Genomic DNA, 18032 nt, shown 5'->3' with positions numbered 1-18032 from the left:
GAGGGGTATTTAGGCATTTTAAGAGCTTTTGGGGCTCGTTACAAGTCCACTGGTATCCTGCCGGTAATTAAGGCGGGATACCGGGGATTACCGTACCATCTCCGCCACCCAATGTCCTGGTATTGCCAGGATATTGTGGGTGGTGGAGATGCCGATAAATCCCCATTCCCATGGAGTCCACGACTCCATGGGATGGGAATGCCACAATCACCGGTATCATTGTGTGCCGGTAGGGGCCTGAACTACCGGCAGGTCAGGCTTGCTGGTACATCGCAGCCCCTAGCGCAGACTTGGAGTTTGCCGGTAAGGAAAGTTGCCGCTACACGTTGTCATCAGTACCTTATTTCTGGATCAGCAAACTCATAATGAGACCCAAGTCTGATCCGAAGGCGTTCAAAGTTTGGGCACCTGTTGTTGTCTAGATACTGCGCCTCCGTGTGCTCAAAGCATCTGCACAATCTTCCCAGTGAATCCAGTAAAAGGTAGCAACACCTGCATCGTGTGGCATTTTCAAATTGCACTAACAGGCCAACACACGTTTCTTTGCACTGCTCAAAAGATAAGTAAAGGCAGAGCTGGCAAGAGATGTCCTACCAAGCCCGCGGTTTAGCTCGTGCTGTTTTGCATTCGCATGCTTGTAATGAACGTGGAGTGTCAATTTCCCCTTATGAAATGATATGATATGATATGGCATTTGTAACGCGCCTATACACAAGTGTTTCAAGGCGCGAAACCATGAAAGCCATGCGAGCTTAAAAGCAAGGACTCGCTGAACAGCTCAGACCTGACAAAGGACAACGTGAAACCTCTGTAAACTCCCCTAAGACCGAACGCCTGTTTCTAGTCCAACGGCACTGGCGTGCAGCTGGCTGCCAGGCACTATCAAGAAGAATACAGCTGCAGTTCATCACAACACACGTGTTATAGATGTGCCAAACAAGCAGACACCTTGCAAAGGCCAATGAACCTTTGCACAGCTCACGATTTTTGTTAATTTTTGTTTTCTTTAATGTAGAAATACATTGAGCAAACAAATGGGAGGTGCCCCTTTGGGGTGCAGATGTCATGTTACCCCAAACATAACACTCTTGATAAAATCCATTTCACACTTACAGCTGTGCCCACGGAAGACTGTCTAATAAAGGGGGTGTCAATAACAAAAGCACCTCTGGCCAGTGGCAGGATGATAGGAAGCAATTGCTGCCCAGCAGGAGGCCCAGCTCGGGATGCTCAGCATCAGCAACACCGCTTCACTATTAAACCGGAAGCCATTCCCTACTCTCACTGCATGGCTAAGTATATGGAGCCTCCACTTTAGAAATAGATGAGGGGTCTGCATCCGCTTGCAAACACGCTCAACCTGGACCTGGGTCCTTTGGGATGGAATAGGCCGACCCTGGGGGTCTTCAGGTTGTGGACAAAGGTAATGTAACATTTTCACAAGAGATGCTATTATAGGCAAATTCTGCCACTGGCAAGCATTCAGAAAGGGAAGAATAAAAGCCTAGCTCTTCCGGGTAGCGGACTTACCCCCTAAGCCAAATGGTAGTTCTCCAGTACCTAGATCCTCTTGGCCCGCGAAGGCGCTTTATAAATATTAAAATGAAGTAAGATACATGTCTCGCTATTTACTTTCCTGAGCATTAAAATGCACGATGAACATACTGTTATATTAATTCTCTCTTTCTGTCCATCTGACTGTGGCTCAAACGCAGCAATGTAAAGCCTGCCCGTGAGTATCAGGGCCTCTTGCCAGCACAGATGTTATACCGTGAAGACAGTACTTTACATTCAAAGATACGATGCAGTTTAAGGAGATGCCTCCAGTGCAACAAAATGGGTCACTTTTAGAGCTAAATCCACAACTACCATAATGCCCGAAGATATGTAATGAGCTCAAAATAAAGCTCGTGCCTTGGCTCTATGGAATGGCATGGGCTGGTGGCTCGCCGGATGTTTTGGACTACAAATCCCATCAAATGTAGCCAGCACAGCCAAACGTGAGGAATGGTGGGATTCATAGTCCAAAGCATCTGGAAAAAGCCACCGTTTGAAGAGCCCTGCGCTAGACCGTCCTATGGATTCCTTTGCCTGTGTGCCCACTCCATATCCCTTCATACATTGTTACATACAGATGGCCATCAAGCCAATGCGTGAACAATTCAATAATCTTTTGCGTTCCAGGATACCAGGCTCTCAGACTCTCATGATCCCACCGAAAAACTTCACAGTGCAAATTCCTGGTAGTTATGTTATGTTATGTTGACTCATGCCGCGCACCGCTACCACCCACGGGCAGTCTCCAGGTAGTCAAAAAAACGATTATCTTTCCACAGTGGAATATCTTCCACGTAAGAACAGTCAAGATGTTTCCTGACGCAAAGTAATACCCCTGATGGCAACTGCATCTCACTAGCCTGCGTAAACCCGGGCACAACCTCAGCTCCAAAGGTAGGCAAGGCAATTACATAGGGTCAGGATCATCACCTGGTATATGCAGAGAAAAGGCATTCTCCTTTCCTTTTTTAACTCCTGTCCTAAAAGTAAATTAAACTTTCAAAAGAATGACACCAACTGACGAGGCTTTGATTGACATACGTCACTATAAACGTGCCAAATATTGATAAACTGTCGAAATCTCGAACAGTATTTCCATATCTTCCAGCCACTGCTCTCAAACATCACATGGACCTTTAATTGCCAACAATTCTTTCTTAAGGCAGGCATAAGCAACAGAGCAGCATGCGGTCCCTTGCAGAAATACACAACAGGGTTCATTTTATCCCCCAGCTCAGCCAGTGTATTTTAGTGGGTGCACTTCCATTGGCAATATTTAAGACATTGATTTCCAAGTTATTGTTCTTAGTGCCATCAAATTGAGGGAGTGTGGGACTGAACGAAAACTCCTTTTAATTTCTGAAACAATAATTTTCCCTTGAAGATAAAAAAAAACTTGTCATCCTTACCAGTGAAAAACCAAATACACTTAATTCCTTAGATTTTTCAATTTGGTCCAATTACTTCTCTTATGTTTAAACTGTTATCCACAATGAACAGTATATTCCAGAGGCACTCCATGGTCCCAAAATGAAGCTGACATTTCTTCCAATTAGCAAAGAGCCAATATTCTTGCGGTCTACTTAACACTTCTTTAATAAGTTAATGATGCTCTTCTGTGTTCGTTGAATTATTACAATTTCATTCCTATGTATAATAGCATAGATACCCATGCTATCTTGGAACTTGGCATTTCCGAAGGGTTCAAAATCATCAGGGTAACATAATAGCTCAAAAGGAAAAGCTCTGTTTTCATGATATCTAGTGCTCTGATCCTGGCCACGTTGTGTGCCCTCGAAGATCTTATAGAGAAACTATTCTAATCTCCCGTAACTGATATCCTGTAATTCACAAAGCAAGAGAAACCATTATCAATGCCAAAAAGCCTGCATGCCACAGTAATCAATACAGAGGTGCAACTCGCCAGTCTTTTTGCTGACAAATTGGGAGGTGACTTGTGCAGGTGGTGAAATGAAATCCTCCAGCATCCGTGCAAAATAGTACTTTAAAATGTATTATCTGCCCAAGTTAAGAGGTAGCAAATTTACTTTGCAGTCAAACTATCTGGAAGTGAGGACCTTTCTGCCTCTTTAGAGTTGAAGACAAAACCAATTCCATGTGTCCGTGAATCTGCACTTCTGCAGCCTTTACGTCCGGCAGCACGCCTTAATTCACATTCTAAAGAAGACACATTTGGTGACACGTTTGGACCTAAAAACTTGTTTGCAACTGAGCCTGTGACTTTAACTAACTAAACTGCTGCCTTTGTTTCTTCCAAAGTATATCCTGATTATTTTGGGCGAGTCCATAAGTGCCCTGAATTCTGTCAAAACCACCTGATTATGACGGTTTTAATCCTGTTGACTGGTTGCAGACAGCGAAGTAAGGCGCTTTCTCCAACATTACCGCATCTTTAAAGTATATAGCTAATAATCTCCCCTGCTCTGGAGACGCTAAGACGTTGCTACAAACACTACAATGTCCTCATGCTAGCGCAGACACCTGATGGCCCTTATGCTCCACAGTCTACTCCTGGTTTACTACTATGCAGTGCTTTTCATCATCTCATCTTCAAGCAGTCAGTGAAGGCATATCACAAGGTCAACGCTTGCCTCAGGCGTGGGGACATCCTACACTCTGAAAGTTTAAATCCCACAGCAAGGCCAACTCAGCCCTCGACCCTTCTGAGCTTGAGCAGTTGAGTAACCGTAAATAGGGTCATGAAAACACCTGTTATTACAGCATTTAGAAGAGTGGGCAATCCCACATGCCACACCATAAAATAACTCAAAGGGCCTCATTACGACCTCAGCGGTAGCCATGCCGCTATTGGCGGCATGGCTGCCGCCGAAATCGCGTGCGGGTCCGGGTTCTCAGAATGGGGAATTACCGGGCCATTCCGAGTTCTGAGGGCCCGGTAATTCCTCCCTCCAGGAAACCGGGCACGGACCTTCCCCATTCCCATTTCAGCCCCATAGGGCTGAATGGGAATGGGAGAGGGAGCAAACTTCGGGCTGATTACGAGTGACCCGTTGTTTGCTCCCTCTTCCCCTCGCAGGACCCGGTAAGGATGCTTGGTTTTACCACTAGGCGTCCTTACCGGGTCCCGCGAGGGGTCCTCGTAATGTGGCAGAACGGGTTTAACGGGTCCACCTCCTTTTGCGGAGCCCGTTAACCGGTTCCACCAGGGTCGTAATGAGACCCTAAGTATCATTGTGGTCACGCAGCTTTCTTTTGATCATCCCAACCTCTACACTTATGGTTATGTCTGGGAACCACTTTCCATAACCTATACCACACTCTTGTGAGAAATACGGGGGCCACCTGTTTAATACCTGTCCCTGCTATAACCTAAAATTGTGCTCCATGTGGGGAAAGAAATAGGGTGGGGGATGGGCTAAAGGAATTGTGAAACAATTATAGACGGGATCTAAGAAGTGTCTGGGACAGCATTAAAATCACAGGTAACATAGGAGGCTGGTTGGGGTGAGACCTTGTAAACAAAGGAGTGGCCTAAAAGACATTGGGCCTCATTAAGAGTGTGCTGTTCCGGAAGAAATGCTGGTAATTCCGGCTCTGGAATTTTTTCCAGAATGGCACACTTTAAGTTTGCCGGTGGGGACCACCGATCTCCCGGCATTCCTCACCTGCTGGGAATTCAGGCCCCTACCAGCAAAGAAATGCCTGAATCACCGACACCATTGCTAACGGTGCCGGTGATTCAAGCAATGCCATCCCATGGGAATTTACCAGCACTCTGCTGCCCGTAATATCGCAGTAATACCCGGGATATCGGGTCGAGGAGACGCTAAGTGCAGTTTGCCGGTAACAAGGGCTATTGTCATGTTTTTGTACTATCCACGAAAGAGGGAAAATCTATTAAACAAGGTGTGTTGAGAACATTTCATTAATCAGCAGTCAAGAAAATCTACTAATATTAAATGATAAAATAAAAGGAATGAAAACAAATTAAAAATGTCAATGTGGGTTCCAGTCACTGTATGATAGCTCAGAGTGTTAGAATCCCAGCTTCAGAGAGATGCCTGTTCCCTGCAAGTCCACAATTCACATCCCTGTAAGCTATCTCAAAGGGTTAATGTGCCTGCTGAGGAGAGTGAAGTGTAACATTCAGCCACAGATCTCAAAACAGAAGCCATGTGGTTCCACCCATACTATTCCAGCCCACCACCTCAAAGCTGAATTTTATTCTCGAATATACTGCCTGTACACATGTTAAAAAAATAAAAGTGTCTTTCCTGCAGGCGGAGAGGCTTCTCAGGAAAGAGGCGGAGGGAATCTACCCAGGGTCCCTTTCTTTAAAAAGAATGGAGCGGCTGAATTTAAAACGCTGTCGGGGCCCAGCCCCTGGAGGCACTGGTCCACTTACAGCCCACACCTCAGACCGCTTTTATACCAGAGTGCCTGCTGTTTCAATTGTATATGTCATTTACCCTCCAAGGCCCTCACACCCATGATCTCGAGCAGAAGCTTAAACAGAACTAATAGGGAGACAGTCATGGGCTGGTGCAATTTTTGAGGACCTTACATGGAAAATCCCTTTATGTGCTTCTTTTCTATAACCCTGAATGAACATACATTGCAAGGGCACATAAGAGTAAATGTGTAGTTTGCATAGACCACACAAGATGCCTGCATATTTCTAAAGTATCTCTGCCCCCGTCCGCCCCCCCCGTCCTGACATGGGACACGCCCGCGTGCACTCACCTTCGAAGTCCACTTGGCCATCACCGTTGAGGTCCACGTCCCGGATGATGTCCTCAATGTCGCGATGTCCCACTTGCTGGCCCAAAAGCTTTTTCATGGCTTCCCTCAGCTCGCTGGTGCTGATCTCTCCATCGCCATTGGTGTCAAACTGTGTGGGGGCGAGGGGGGGAGAAAGTGTATGAGGGTCAAAGATCAGAACTGAGTTCTGCCAATTTTGAAAACTTCCCTCTAGCTCCGAAGTCTCATATGCCATGCCCACGTTATGGGATTGTAGGATTCCATTTAAAGATGCCAGTAACACCTTTGGGCACCCTGTTAAAACCTATCTGAGCTCCACTGGTAAAATTAGGCATCTATATCAAGGCATCCCCTTGATTGGGGAGATGCTCTGATTGTTCGTAGACTAGTGAATAAGTGGAAGAGTGTGTACCTAGGGAGCAGGTGGAAGAGTATAAGAGTGTGTACCTAGGGAGCAGGTGGGAAGGTATAAGAGTGTGTGCCTAGGGAGCAGGTGGAAGAGTATAAGAGTGTGTGATTAGGGAGCAGGTGGAAGAGTATACGAGTGTGTGCTTAGGGAGCAGGTGGGAAGGTATAAGAGTGTGTGCCTAGGGAGCAGGTGGAAGATTATAAGAGTGTGTGATTAGGGAGCAGATGGAAGAGTATAAGAGTGTGTGCCTAGGGAGCAGGTGGAAGAGTATAAGAGTGTGTACCTAGGGAGCAGGTGGGAAGGTATAAGAGTGTGTGCCTAGGGAGCAGGTGGAAGAGTATAAGAGTGTGTGATTAGGGAGCAGGTGGAAGAGTATAAGAGTGTGTGCATAGGGAGCAGGTGGAAGAGTATAAGAGTGTGTACCTAGGGAGCAGGTGGGAAGGTATAAGAGTGTGTGCCTAGGGAGCAGGTGGAAGAGTATAAGAGTGTGTACCTAGGGAGCAGGTGGGAAGGTATAAGAGTGTGTGCCTAGGGAGCAGGTGGAAGAGTATAAGAGTGTGTGATTAGGGAGCAGGTGGAAGAGTATAAGAGTGTGTGCCTAGGGAGCAGGTGGAAGCGTATACGAGTGTGTACCTAGGGAGCAGGTGGGAAGGTATAAAAGTGTGTGCCTAGGGATCAGGTGGAAGAGTATAAGAGTGTGTGCCTAGGGAGCAGGTGGAAGAGTATAAGAGTGTGTGCCTAGGGAGCAGGTGGAAGAGTATAATAGTGTGTACCTAGGGAGCAGGTGGGAAGGTATAAGAGTGTGTGCCTAGGGAGCAGGTGGAAGAGTATAAGAGTGTGTGATTAGGGAGCAGGTGGAGGAGTATAAGAGTGTGTGCTTAGGGAGCAGGTGGGAAGGTATAAGAGTGTGTGCCTAGGGAGCAGGTGGAAGAGTATAAGAGTGTGTGATTAGGGAGCAGGTGGGAAGGTATAAGAGTGTGTGCCTAGGGAGCAGGTGGAAGAGTATAAGAGTGTGCGATTAGGGAGCAGGTGGGAAGGTATAAGAGTGTGTGCCTAGGGAGCAGGTGGAAGAGCATAAGAGTGTGTGATTAGGGAGCAGGTGGAAGTGTATAAGAGTGTGTACCTAGCGAGCAGGTGGGAAGGTATACGAGTGTGTGCCTAGGGAGCAGGTGGAAGAGTATAAGAGTGTGTACCTAGGGAGCAGGTGGGAAGGTAGAAGAGTGTGTGCCTAGGGAGCAGGTGGAAGAGTATAAGAGTGTGTGATTAGGGAGCAGGTGGAAGAGTATAAGAGTGTGTGCCTAGGGAGCAGGTGGAAGAGTATAAGAGTGTGTACCTAGGGAGCAGGTGGGAAGGTATAAGAGTGTGTGCCTAGGGAGCAGGTGGAAGAGTATAAGAGTGTGTGATTAGAGAGCAGGTGGAAGAGTATAAGAGTGTGTGCCTAGGGAGCAGGTGGAAGAGTATAAGAGTGTGTACCTAGGGAGCAGGTGGGAAGGTATAAGTGTGTGTGATTAGGGAGCAGGTGGACGAGTATAAGAGTGTGTGCCTAGGGAGCAGGTGGAAGAGTATAAGAGTGTGTACCTAGGGAGCAGATGGGAAGGTATAAGAGTGTGTGCCTAGGGAGCAGGTGGAAGAGTATAAGAGTGTGTACCTAGGGAGCAGGTGGGAAGGTATAAGAGTGTGTGCCTAGGGAGCAGGTGGAAGAGTATAAGAGTGTGTGATTAGGGAGCAGGTGGAAGAGTATAAGAGTGTGTGCCTAGGGAGCAGGTGGAAGAGTATAAGAGTGTGTACCTAGGGAGCAGGTGGGAAGGTATAAGAGTGTGTGCCTAGGGAGCAGGTGGATGAGTATAAGAGTGTGTGCCTAGGGAGCAGGTGGAAGAGTATAAGAGTGTGTGCCTAGGGAGCAGGTGGAAGAAAATAAGAGTGTGTACCTAGGGAGCAGGTGGGAAGGTATAAGAGTGTGTGCCTAGGGAGCAGGTGGAAGAGTATAAGAGTGTGTGCCTAGGGAGCAGGTGGAAGAGTATAAGAGTGTGTACCTAGGAAGCAGGTGGGAAGGTATAAGAGTGTGTACCTAGGGAGCAGGTGGAAGAGTATAAGAGTGTGTGATTAGGGAGCAGGTGGAAGAGTATAAGAGTGTGTGCCTAGGGAGCAGGTGGAAGAGTATAAGAGTGTGTGCCTAGGGAGCAGGTGGGAAGGTATAAGAGTGTGTGCCTAGGGAGCAGGTGGAAGAGTATAAGAGTGTGTGATTAGGGAGCAGGTGGAAGAGTATAAGAGTGTGTGCCTAGGGAGCAGATGGGAAGGTATAAGAGTGTGTGCCTAGGGAGCAGGTGGAAGAGTATAAGAGTGTGTGATTAGGGAGCAGGTGGAAGAGTATAAGAGTATGTGCCTAGGGAGCAGGTGGAAGAGTATAAGAGTGTGTACCTAGGGAGCAGGTGGAAGAGTATAAGAGTGTGTGCCCAGGGAGTAGGTGGAAGAGTATAAGAGTGTGTGCCTAGGGAACAGGTGGAAGAGTATAAGAGCGTGTGCCTAGGGAGCAGGTGGAATAGTATAAGAGTGTGTACTTAGGGAGCAGGTGGGAAGGTATGAGAGTGTGTGCCTAGGGAGCAGGTGGAAGAGAATAAGAGTGTGTGATTAGGGAGCAGGTGGAAGAGTATAAGAGTGTGTGCCTAGGGAGCAGGTGGAAGAGTATAAGAGTGTGTACCTAGGGAGCAGGAGGGAAGGTATAAGAGTGTGCGCCTAGGGAGCAGGTGGAAGAGTATAAGAGTGTGTGATTAGGGAGCAGGTGGAAGAGTATAAGAGTGTGTGCCTAGGGAGCAGGTGGAAGAGTATAAGAGTGTGTACCTAGGGAGCAGGGGGAAGGTATAAGAGTGTGTGCCTAGGGAGCAGGTGGAAGAGTATCAGAGTGTGTGCCTAGGGAGCAGGTGGAAGAGTTTAAGAGTGTGTACCTAGGGAGCAGGTGGGAAGGTATAAGAGTGTGTGCCTAGGGAGCAGGTGGAAGAGTATAAGAGTGTGTGATTAGGGAGCAGGTGGAAGAGTATAAGAGTGTGTGCCTAGGGAGCAGGTGGAAGAGTATAAGAGTGTGTACCTAGGGATCAGGTTGAAGAGTATAAAAGTGTCTGCCCAGGGAGCAGGTGGAAGAGTATAAGAGTGTGTACCTAGGGATCAGGTTGAAGAGTATAAAAGTGTCTGCCCAGGGAGCAGGTGGAAGAGTATAAGAGTGTGTACCTAGGGAGCAGGGGGGAAGGTATAAGAGTGTGTGCCTAGGGAGCAGGTGGAAGAGTATCAGAGTGTGTGCCTAGGGAGCAGGTGGAAGAGTTTAAGAGTGTGTACCTAGGGAGCAGGTGGGAAGGTATAAGAGTGTGTGCCTAGGGAGCAGGTGGAAGAGTATAAGAGTGTGTGATTAGGGAGCAGGTGGAAGAGTATAAGAGTGTGTGCCTAGGGAGCAGGTGGAAGAGTATAAGAGTGTTTACCTAGGGAGCAGGTGGAAGAGTATAAGAGTGTGTACCTAGGGAACAGATGGAAGAGTATAAGAGTGTGTGCTTATGGAACAGGTGGAAGAGTATAAGAGTGTGTGCCTAGGGAGCAGGTGGAAGAGTATAAGAGTGTGTGCCTAGGGAGCAGGTGGAAGAGTATAAGAGTGTGTGATTAGGGAGCAGGTGGAGGAGTATAAGAGTGTGTGCTTAGGGAGCAGGTGGGAGGTATAAGAGTGTGTGCCTCGGGAGCAGGTGGAAGAGTATAAGAGTGTGTACCTAGGGAGCAGGTGGGAAGGTATAAGAGTGTGTGCCTAGGGAGCAGGTGGAAGAGTATAAGAGTGTGTGATTAGGGAGCAGGTGGAAGAGTATAAGAGTGTGTGCCTAGGGAGCAGGTGGAAGAGTATAAGAGTGTGTACCTAGCGAGCAGGGGGGAAGGTATACGAGTGTGTGCCTAGGGAGCAGGTGGAAGAGTATAAGAGTGTGTACCTAGGGAGCAGGTGGGAAGGTATAAGAGTGTGTGCCTAGGGAGCAGGTGGAAGAGTATAAGACTTTGTGATTAGGGAGCAGGTGGAAGAGTATAAGAGTGTGTGCCTAGGGAGCAGGTGGAAGAGTATAAGAGTGTGTACCTAGGGAGCAGGTGGGAAGGTATAAGAGTGTGTGCCTAGGGAGCAGGTGGAAGAGTATAAGAGTGTGTGATTAGGGAGCAGGTGGAAGAGTATAAGAGTGTGTGCCTAGGGAGCAGGTGGAATAGTATAAGAGTGTGTACCTAGGGAGCAGGTGTGAAGGTATAAGTGTGTGTGATTAGGGAGCAGGTGGACGAGTATAAGAGTGTGTGCCTAGGGAGCAGGTGGAAGAGTATAAGAGTGTGTACCTAGGGAGCAGATGGGAAGGTATAAGAGTGTGTGCCTAGGGAGCAGGTGGAAGAGTATAAGAGTGTGTACCTAGGGAGCAGGTGGGTAGGTATAAGAGTGTGTGCCTAGGGAGCAGGTGGAAGAGTATAAGAGTGTGTAATTAGGGAGCAGGTGGAAGAGTATAAGAGTGTGTGCCTAGGGAGCAGGTGGAAGATTATAGGAGTGTGTACCTAGGGAGCAGGTGGGAAGGTATAAGAGTGTGTGCATAGGGAGCAGGTGGAAGAGTATAAGAGTGTGTGCCTAGGGAGCAGGTGGAAGAGTATAAGAGTGTGTGCCTAGGGAGCAGGTGGAAGAATATAAGAGTGTGTACCTAGGGAGCAGGTGGGAAGGTATAAGAGTGTGTGCCTAGGGAGCAGGTGGAAGAGTATAAGAGTGTGTGCCTAGGGAGCAGGTGGAAGATTATAAGAGTGTGTACCTAGGGAGCAGGTGGGAAGGTATAAGAGTGTGTGCCTAGGGAGCAGGTGGAAGAGTATAAGAGTGTGTGATTAGGGAGCAGGTGGAAGAGTATAAGAGTGTGTGCCTAGGGAGCAAGTGGAAGAGTATAAGAGTGTCTACCTAGGGAGCAGGAGGGAAGGTATAAGAGTGTGTGCCTAGGGAGCAGGTGGAAGAGTATAAGAGTGTGTGATTAGGGAGCAGGTGGAAGAGTATAGGAGTGTGTGCCTAGGGAGCAGGTGGGAAGGTATAAGAGTGTGTGCCTAGGGAGCAGGTGGAAGAGTATAAGAGTGTGTGCCTAGGGAGCAGGTGGAAGAGTATAAAAGTATGTGCCTAAGGAGAAGGTGGAAGAGTATAAGAGTGTGTACCTAGGGAGCAGGTGGGAAGGTATAAGAGTGCGTGCCTAGGGAGCAGGTGGAAGAGTATAAGAGTGTGTGATTAGGGAGCAGGTGGAAGAGTATAAGAGCGTGTGCCTAGGGAGCAGGTGGAAGAGTATAAGAGTGTGTACCTAGGGAGCAGGTGGGAAGGTATAAGAGTGTGTGCCTAGGGAGCAGGTGGAAGAGTATAAGAGTGTGTGATTAGGGAGCAGGTGGAAGAGTATAAGAGTGTGTGCCTAGGGAGCAGGTGGAAGAGTATAAGAGTGTGTACCTAGGGAGCAGGTGGGAAGGTATAAGAGTGTGTGCCTAGGGAGCAGGTGGAAGAGTAAAAGAGTGTGTGATTAGGGAGCAGGTGGAAGAGTATAAGAGTGTGTGCCTAGGGAGCAGGTGGAAGAGTATAAGAGTGTTTACCTAGGGAGCAGGTGGAAGAGTATAAGAGTGTGTGCCTAGGGAGCAGGTGGAAGAGTATAAGAGTGTGTACCTAGGGAACAGATGGAAGAGTATAAGAGTGTGTGCTTATGGAACAGGTGGAAGAGTATAAGAGTGTGTGCCTAGGGAGCAGGTGGAAGAGTATAAGAGTGTGTGCTTAGGGAGCAGGTGGAAGAGTATAAGAGTGTGTACCTAGGGATCAGGTGGAAGAGTATAAGAGTGTCTGCCCAGGGAGCAGGTGGAAGAGTATAAGAGTGTGTGCCTAGGGAGCAGGTGGAAGAGTATAAGAGTGTGTACCTAGGGAGCAGGTGGAAGAGTATAAGAGTGTGTGCCCAGGGAGCAGGTGGAAGAGTATAAGAGTGTGTGATTAGGGAGCAGGTGGAAGAGTATAAGAGTGTGTGCCTAGGGAGCGGTGGAAGAGTATAAGAGTGTTTACCTAGGGAGCAGGTGGAAGAGTATAAGAGTGTGTGCCTAGGGAGCAGGTGGAAGAGTATAAGAGTGTGTACCTAGGGAACAGATGGAAGAGTATAAGAGTGTGTGCTTATGGAACATGTGGAAGAGTATAAGAGTGTGTGCCTATGGAGCAGGTGGAAGAGTATAAGAGTGTGTGCTTAGGGAGCAGGTGGAAGAGTATAAGAGTGTGTGCCTAGGGAGCAGGTGGAAGAGTATAAGAGTGTTTACCTAGGGAGCAGGTGGAAGAGTATAAGAGTGTGTGCCTAGGGAGCAGGTGGAATAGTATAAGAGTGTGTACCTAGGAAACGGATGGAAGAGTATAAGAGTGTGTGCTTATGGAACAGGTGGAAGAGTATAAGAGTGTGTGCCTAGGGAGCAGGTTGAAGAGTATAAGAGTGTGTGCTTAGGGAGCAGGTGGAAGAGTATAAGAGTGTGTACCTAGGGATCAGATGGAAGAGTATAAGAGTGTCTGCCCAGGGAGCAGGTGGAAGAGTATAAGAGTGTGTGCCTAGGGAGCAGGTGGAAGAGTATAAGAGTGTGTACCTAGGGAGCAGGTGGAAGAGTATAAGAGTGTGTGCCCAGGGAGCAGGTGGAGGAGTATAAGAGTGTGTGCCTAGGGAGCAGGTGGAAGAGTATAAGAGTGTTTACCTAGGGAGCAGGTGGAAGAGTATAAGAGTGTGTGCCTAGGGAGCAGGTGGAATAGTATAAGAGTGTGTACCTAGGAAACGGATGGAAGAGTATAAGAGTGTGTGCTTATGGAACAGGTGGAAGAGTATAAGAGTGTGTGCCTAGGGAGCAGGTGGAAGAGTATAAGAGTGTGTACCTAGCGAGCAGGGGGGAAGGTATACGAGTGTGTGCCTAGGGAGCAGGTGGAAGAGTATAAGAGTGTGTACCTAGGGAGCAGGTGGGAAGGTATAAGAGTGTGTGCCTAGGGAGCAGGTGGAAGAGTATAAGACTTTGTGATTAGGGAGCAGGTGGAAGAGTATAAGAGTGTGTGCCTAGGGAGCAGGTGGAAGAGTATAAGAGTGTGTACCTAGGGAGCAGGTGGGAAGGTATAAGAGTGTGTGCCTAGGGAGCAGGTGGAAGAGTATAAGAGTGTGTGATTAGGGAGCAGGTGGAAGAGTATAAGAGTGTGTGCCTAGGGAGCAGGTGGAATAGTATAAGAGTGTGTACCTAGGGAGCAGGTGTGAAGGTATAAGTGTGTGTGATTAGGGAGCAGGTGGACGAGTATAAGAGTGTGTGCCTAGGGAGCAGGTGGAAGAGTATAAGAGTGTGTACCTAGGGAGCAGATGGGAAGGTATAAGAGTGTGTGCCTAGGGAGCAGGTGGAAGAGTATAAGAGTGTGTACCTAGGGAGCAGGTGGGTAGGTATAAGAGTGTGTGCCTAGGGAGCAGGTGGAAGAGTATAAGAGTGTGTAATTAGGGAGCAGGTGGAAGAGTATAAGAGTGTGTGCCTAGGGAGCAGGTGGAAGATTATAGGAGTGTGTACCTAGGGAGCAGGTGGGAAGGTATAAGAGTGTGTGCATAGGGAGCAGGTGGAAGAGTATAAGAGTGTGTGCCTAGGGAGCAGGTGGAAGAGTATAAGAGTGTGTGCCTAGGGAGCAGGTGGAAGAATATAAGAGTGTGTACCTAGGGAGCAGGTGGGAAGGTATAAGAGTGTGTGCCTAGGGAGCAGGTGGAAGAGTATAAGAGTGTGTGCCTAGGGAGCAGGTGGAAGATTATAAGAGTGTGTACCTAGGGAGCAGGTGGGAAGGTATAAGAGTGTGTGCCTAGGGAGCAGGTGGAAGAGTATAAGAGTGTGTGATTAGGGAGCAGGTGGAAGAGTATAAGAGTGTGTGCCTAGGGAGCAAGTGGAAGAGTATAAGAGTGTCTACCTAGGGAGCAGGAGGGAAGGTATAAGAGTGTGTGCCTAGGGAGCAGGTGGAAGAGTATAAGAGTGTGTGATTAGGGAGCAGGTGGAAGAGTATAGGAGTGTGTGCCTAGGGAGCAGGTGGGAAGGTATAAGAGTGTGTGCCTAGGGAGCAGGTGGAAGAGTATAAGAGTGTGTGCCTAGGGAGCAGGTGGAAGAGTATAAAAGTATGTGCCTAAGGAGAAGGTGGAAGAGTATAAGAGTGTGTACCTAGGGAGCAGGTGGGAAGGTATAAGAGTGCGTGCCTAGGGAGCAGGTGGAAGAGTATAAGAGTGTGTGATTAGGGAGCAGGTGGAAGAGTATAAGAGCGTGTGCCTAGGGAGCAGGTGGAAGAGTATAAGAGTGTGTACCTAGGGAGCAGGTGGGAAGGTATAAGAGTGTGTGCCTAGGGAGCAGGTGGAAGAGTATAAGAGTGTGTGATTAGGGAGCAGGTGGAAGAGTATAAGAGTGTGTGCCTAGGGAGCAGGTGGAAGAGTATAAGAGTGTGTACCTAGGGAGCAGGTGGGAAGGTATAAGAGTGTGTGCCTAGGGAGCAGGTGGAAGAGTAAAAGAGTGTGTGATTAGGGAGCAGGTGGAAGAGTATAAGAGTGTGTGCCTAGGGAGCAGGTGGAAGAGTATAAGAGTGTTTACCTAGGGAGCAGGTGGAAGAGTATAAGAGTGTGTGCCTAGGGAGCAGGTGGAAGAGTATAAGAGTGTGTACCTAGGGAACAGATGGAAGAGTATAAGAGTGTGTGCTTATGGAACAGGTGGAAGAGTATAAGAGTGTGTGCCTAGGGAGCAGGTGGAAGAGTATAAGAGTGTGTGCTTAGGGAGCAGGTGGAAGAGTATAAGAGTGTGTACCTAGGGATCAGGTGGAAGAGTATAAGAGTGTCTGCCCAGGGAGCAGGTGGAAGAGTATAAGAGTGTGTGCCTAGGGAGCAGGTGGAAGAGTATAAGAGTGTGTACCTAGGGAGCAGGTGGAAGAGTATAAGAGTGTGTGCCCAGGGAGCAGGTGGAAGAGTATAAGAGTGTGTGATTAGGGAGCAGGTGGAAGAGTATAAGAGTGTGTGCCTAGGGAGCGGTGGAAGAGTATAAGAGTGTTTACCTAGGGAGCAGGTGGAAGAGTATAAGAGTGTGTGCCTAGGGAGCAGGTGGAAGAGTATAAGAGTGTGTACCTAGGGAACAGATGGAAGAGTATAAGAGTGTGTGCTTATGGAACATGTGGAAGAGTATAAGAGTGTGTGCCTATGGAGCAGGTGGAAGAGTATAAGAGTGTGTGCTTAGGGAGCAGGTGGAAGAGTATAAGAGTGTGTGCCTAGGGAGCAGGTGGAAGAGTATAAGAGTGTTTACCTAGGGAGCAGGTGGAAGAGTATAAGAGTGTGTGCCTAGGGAGCAGGTGGAATAGTATAAGAGTGTGTACCTAGGAAACGGATGGAAGAGTATAAGAGTGTGTGCTTATGGAACAGGTGGAAGAGTATAAGAGTGTGTGCCTAGGGAGCAGGTTGAAGAGTATAAGAGTGTGTGCTTAGGGAGCAGGTGGAAGAGTATAAGAGTGTGTACCTAGGGATCAGATGGAAGAGTATAAGAGTGTCTGCCCAGGGAGCAGGTGGAAGAGTATAAGAGTGTGTGCCTAGGGAGCAGGTGGAAGAGTATAAGAGTGTGTACCTAGGGAGCAGGTGGAAGAGTATAAGAGTGTGTGCCCAGGGAGCAGGTGGAGGAGTATAAGAGTGTGTGCCTAGGGAGCAGGTGGAAGAGTATAAGAGTGTTTACCTAGGGAGCAGGTGGAAGAGTATAAGAGTGTGTGCCTAGGGAGCAGGTGGAATAGTATAAGAGTGTGTACCTAGGAAACGGATGGAAGAGTATAAGAGTGTGTGCTTATGGAACAGGTGGAAGAGTATAAGAGTGTGTGCCTAGGGAGCAGGTTGAAGAGTATAAGAGTGTGTGCTTAGGGAGCAGGTGGAAGAGTCTAAGAGTGTGTACCTAGGGATCAGATGGAAGAGTATAAGAGTGTCTGCCCAGGGAACAGGTGGGAAGGTATAAGAGTGTGTGCCTAGGGAGCAGGTGGAAGAGTATAAGAGTGTGTGATTAGGGAGCAGGTGGAAGAGTATAAGAGTGTGTACCTAGGGAGCAGGTGGGAAGGTATAAGAGTGTGTGCCTAGGGAGCAGGTGGAAGAGTATAAGAGTGTGTGCCTAGGGAGCAGGTGGAAGAGTATAATAGTGTGTACCTAGGGAGCAGGTGAGAAGGTATAAGAGTGTGTGCCTAGGGAGCAGGTGGAAGAGTATAAGAGTGTGTGATTAGGGAGCAGGTGGAAGAGTATAAGAGTGTGTGCCTAGGGAGCAGGTGGGAAGGTATAAGAGTGTGCGTCTAGGGAGCAGGTGGAAGAGTATAAGAGTGTGTGATTAGGGAGCAGGTGGAAGAGTATAAGAGTGTGTGCCTAGGGAGCAGGTGGAAGAGTATAAGAGTGTGTACCTAGGGTGCAGGTGGGAAGGTATAAGAGTGTGTGCCTAGGGAGCAGGTGGAAGAGTATCAGAGTGTGTGCCTAGGGAGCAGGTGGAAGAGTATAAGAGTGTGTACCTAGGGAGCAGGTGGGAAGGTATAAGAGTGTGTGCCTAGGGAGCAGGTGGAAGAGTATAAGAGTGTGTGATTAGGGAGCAGGTGGAAGAGTATAAGAGTGTGTGCCTAGGGAGCAGGTGGAAGAGTATAAGAGTGTTTACCTAGGGAGCAGGTGGAAGAGTATAAGAGTGTGTGCCTAGGGAGCAGGTGGAAGAGTATAAGAGTGTGTACCTAGGGAACAGATGGAAGAGTATAAGAGTGTGTGCTTATGGAACAGGTGGAAGAGTATAAGAGTGTGTGCCTAGGGAGCAGGTGGAAGAGTATAAGAGTGTGTACCTAGGGATCAGGTGGAAGAGTATAAGAGTGTCTGCCCAGGGAGCAGGTGGAAGAGTATAAGAGTGTGTGCCCAGGGAGCAGGTGGAGGAGTATAAGAGTGTGTGCCTAGGGAACAGGTGGGAAGGTATAAGAGTGTGTGCCTAGGGAGCAGGTGGAAGAGTATAAGAGTGTGTGATTAGGGAGCAGGTGGAAGAGTATAAGAGTGTGTACCTAGGGAGCAGGTGGGAAGGTATAAGAGTGTGTGCCTAGGGAGCAGGTGGAAGAGTATAAGAGTGTGTGATTAGGGAGCAGGTGGAAGAGTATAAGAGTGTGTGCCTAGGGAGCAGGGGGAAGAGTATAATAGTGTGTACCTAGGGAGCAGGTGGGAAGGTATAAGAGTGTGTGCCTAGGGAGCAGGTGGAAGAGTATAAGAGTGTGTGATTAGGGAGCAGGTGGAAGAGTATAAGAGTGTGTGCCTAGGGAGCAGGTGGGAAG

The 18032-nt window shown here is 48.2% G+C and overlaps 1 protein-coding gene across 3 annotated transcripts in view; it reads right to left on the bottom strand.

The window, feature by feature from the left end:
• Positions 1 to 18032, bottom strand: part of CABP1 (calcium binding protein 1) — a 394354-nt gene that overhangs the window by 12507 nt on the left and 363815 nt on the right. For all 3 annotated transcript variants that reach the window (XM_069619775.1, XM_069619776.1, XM_069619777.1), the window contains one exon: positions 6283 to 6430. In XM_069619775.1, the coding sequence (XP_069475876.1) occupies positions 6283 to 6430 (148 nt within the window). The remainder of the gene's footprint in view (positions 1 to 6282; positions 6431 to 18032) is intronic.

This window comes from Ambystoma mexicanum, chromosome 10 (assembly GCF_040938575.1).
Source record: "Ambystoma mexicanum isolate Mex_15411 chromosome 10, UKY_AmexF1_1, whole genome shotgun sequence".
NCBI lineage: Eukaryota > Metazoa > Chordata > Amphibia > Caudata > Ambystomatidae > Ambystoma > Ambystoma mexicanum.
The sequence above is the reverse complement of the archived record's forward strand: the minus strand, read 5'-3'. Positions and strand labels throughout refer to the sequence as shown.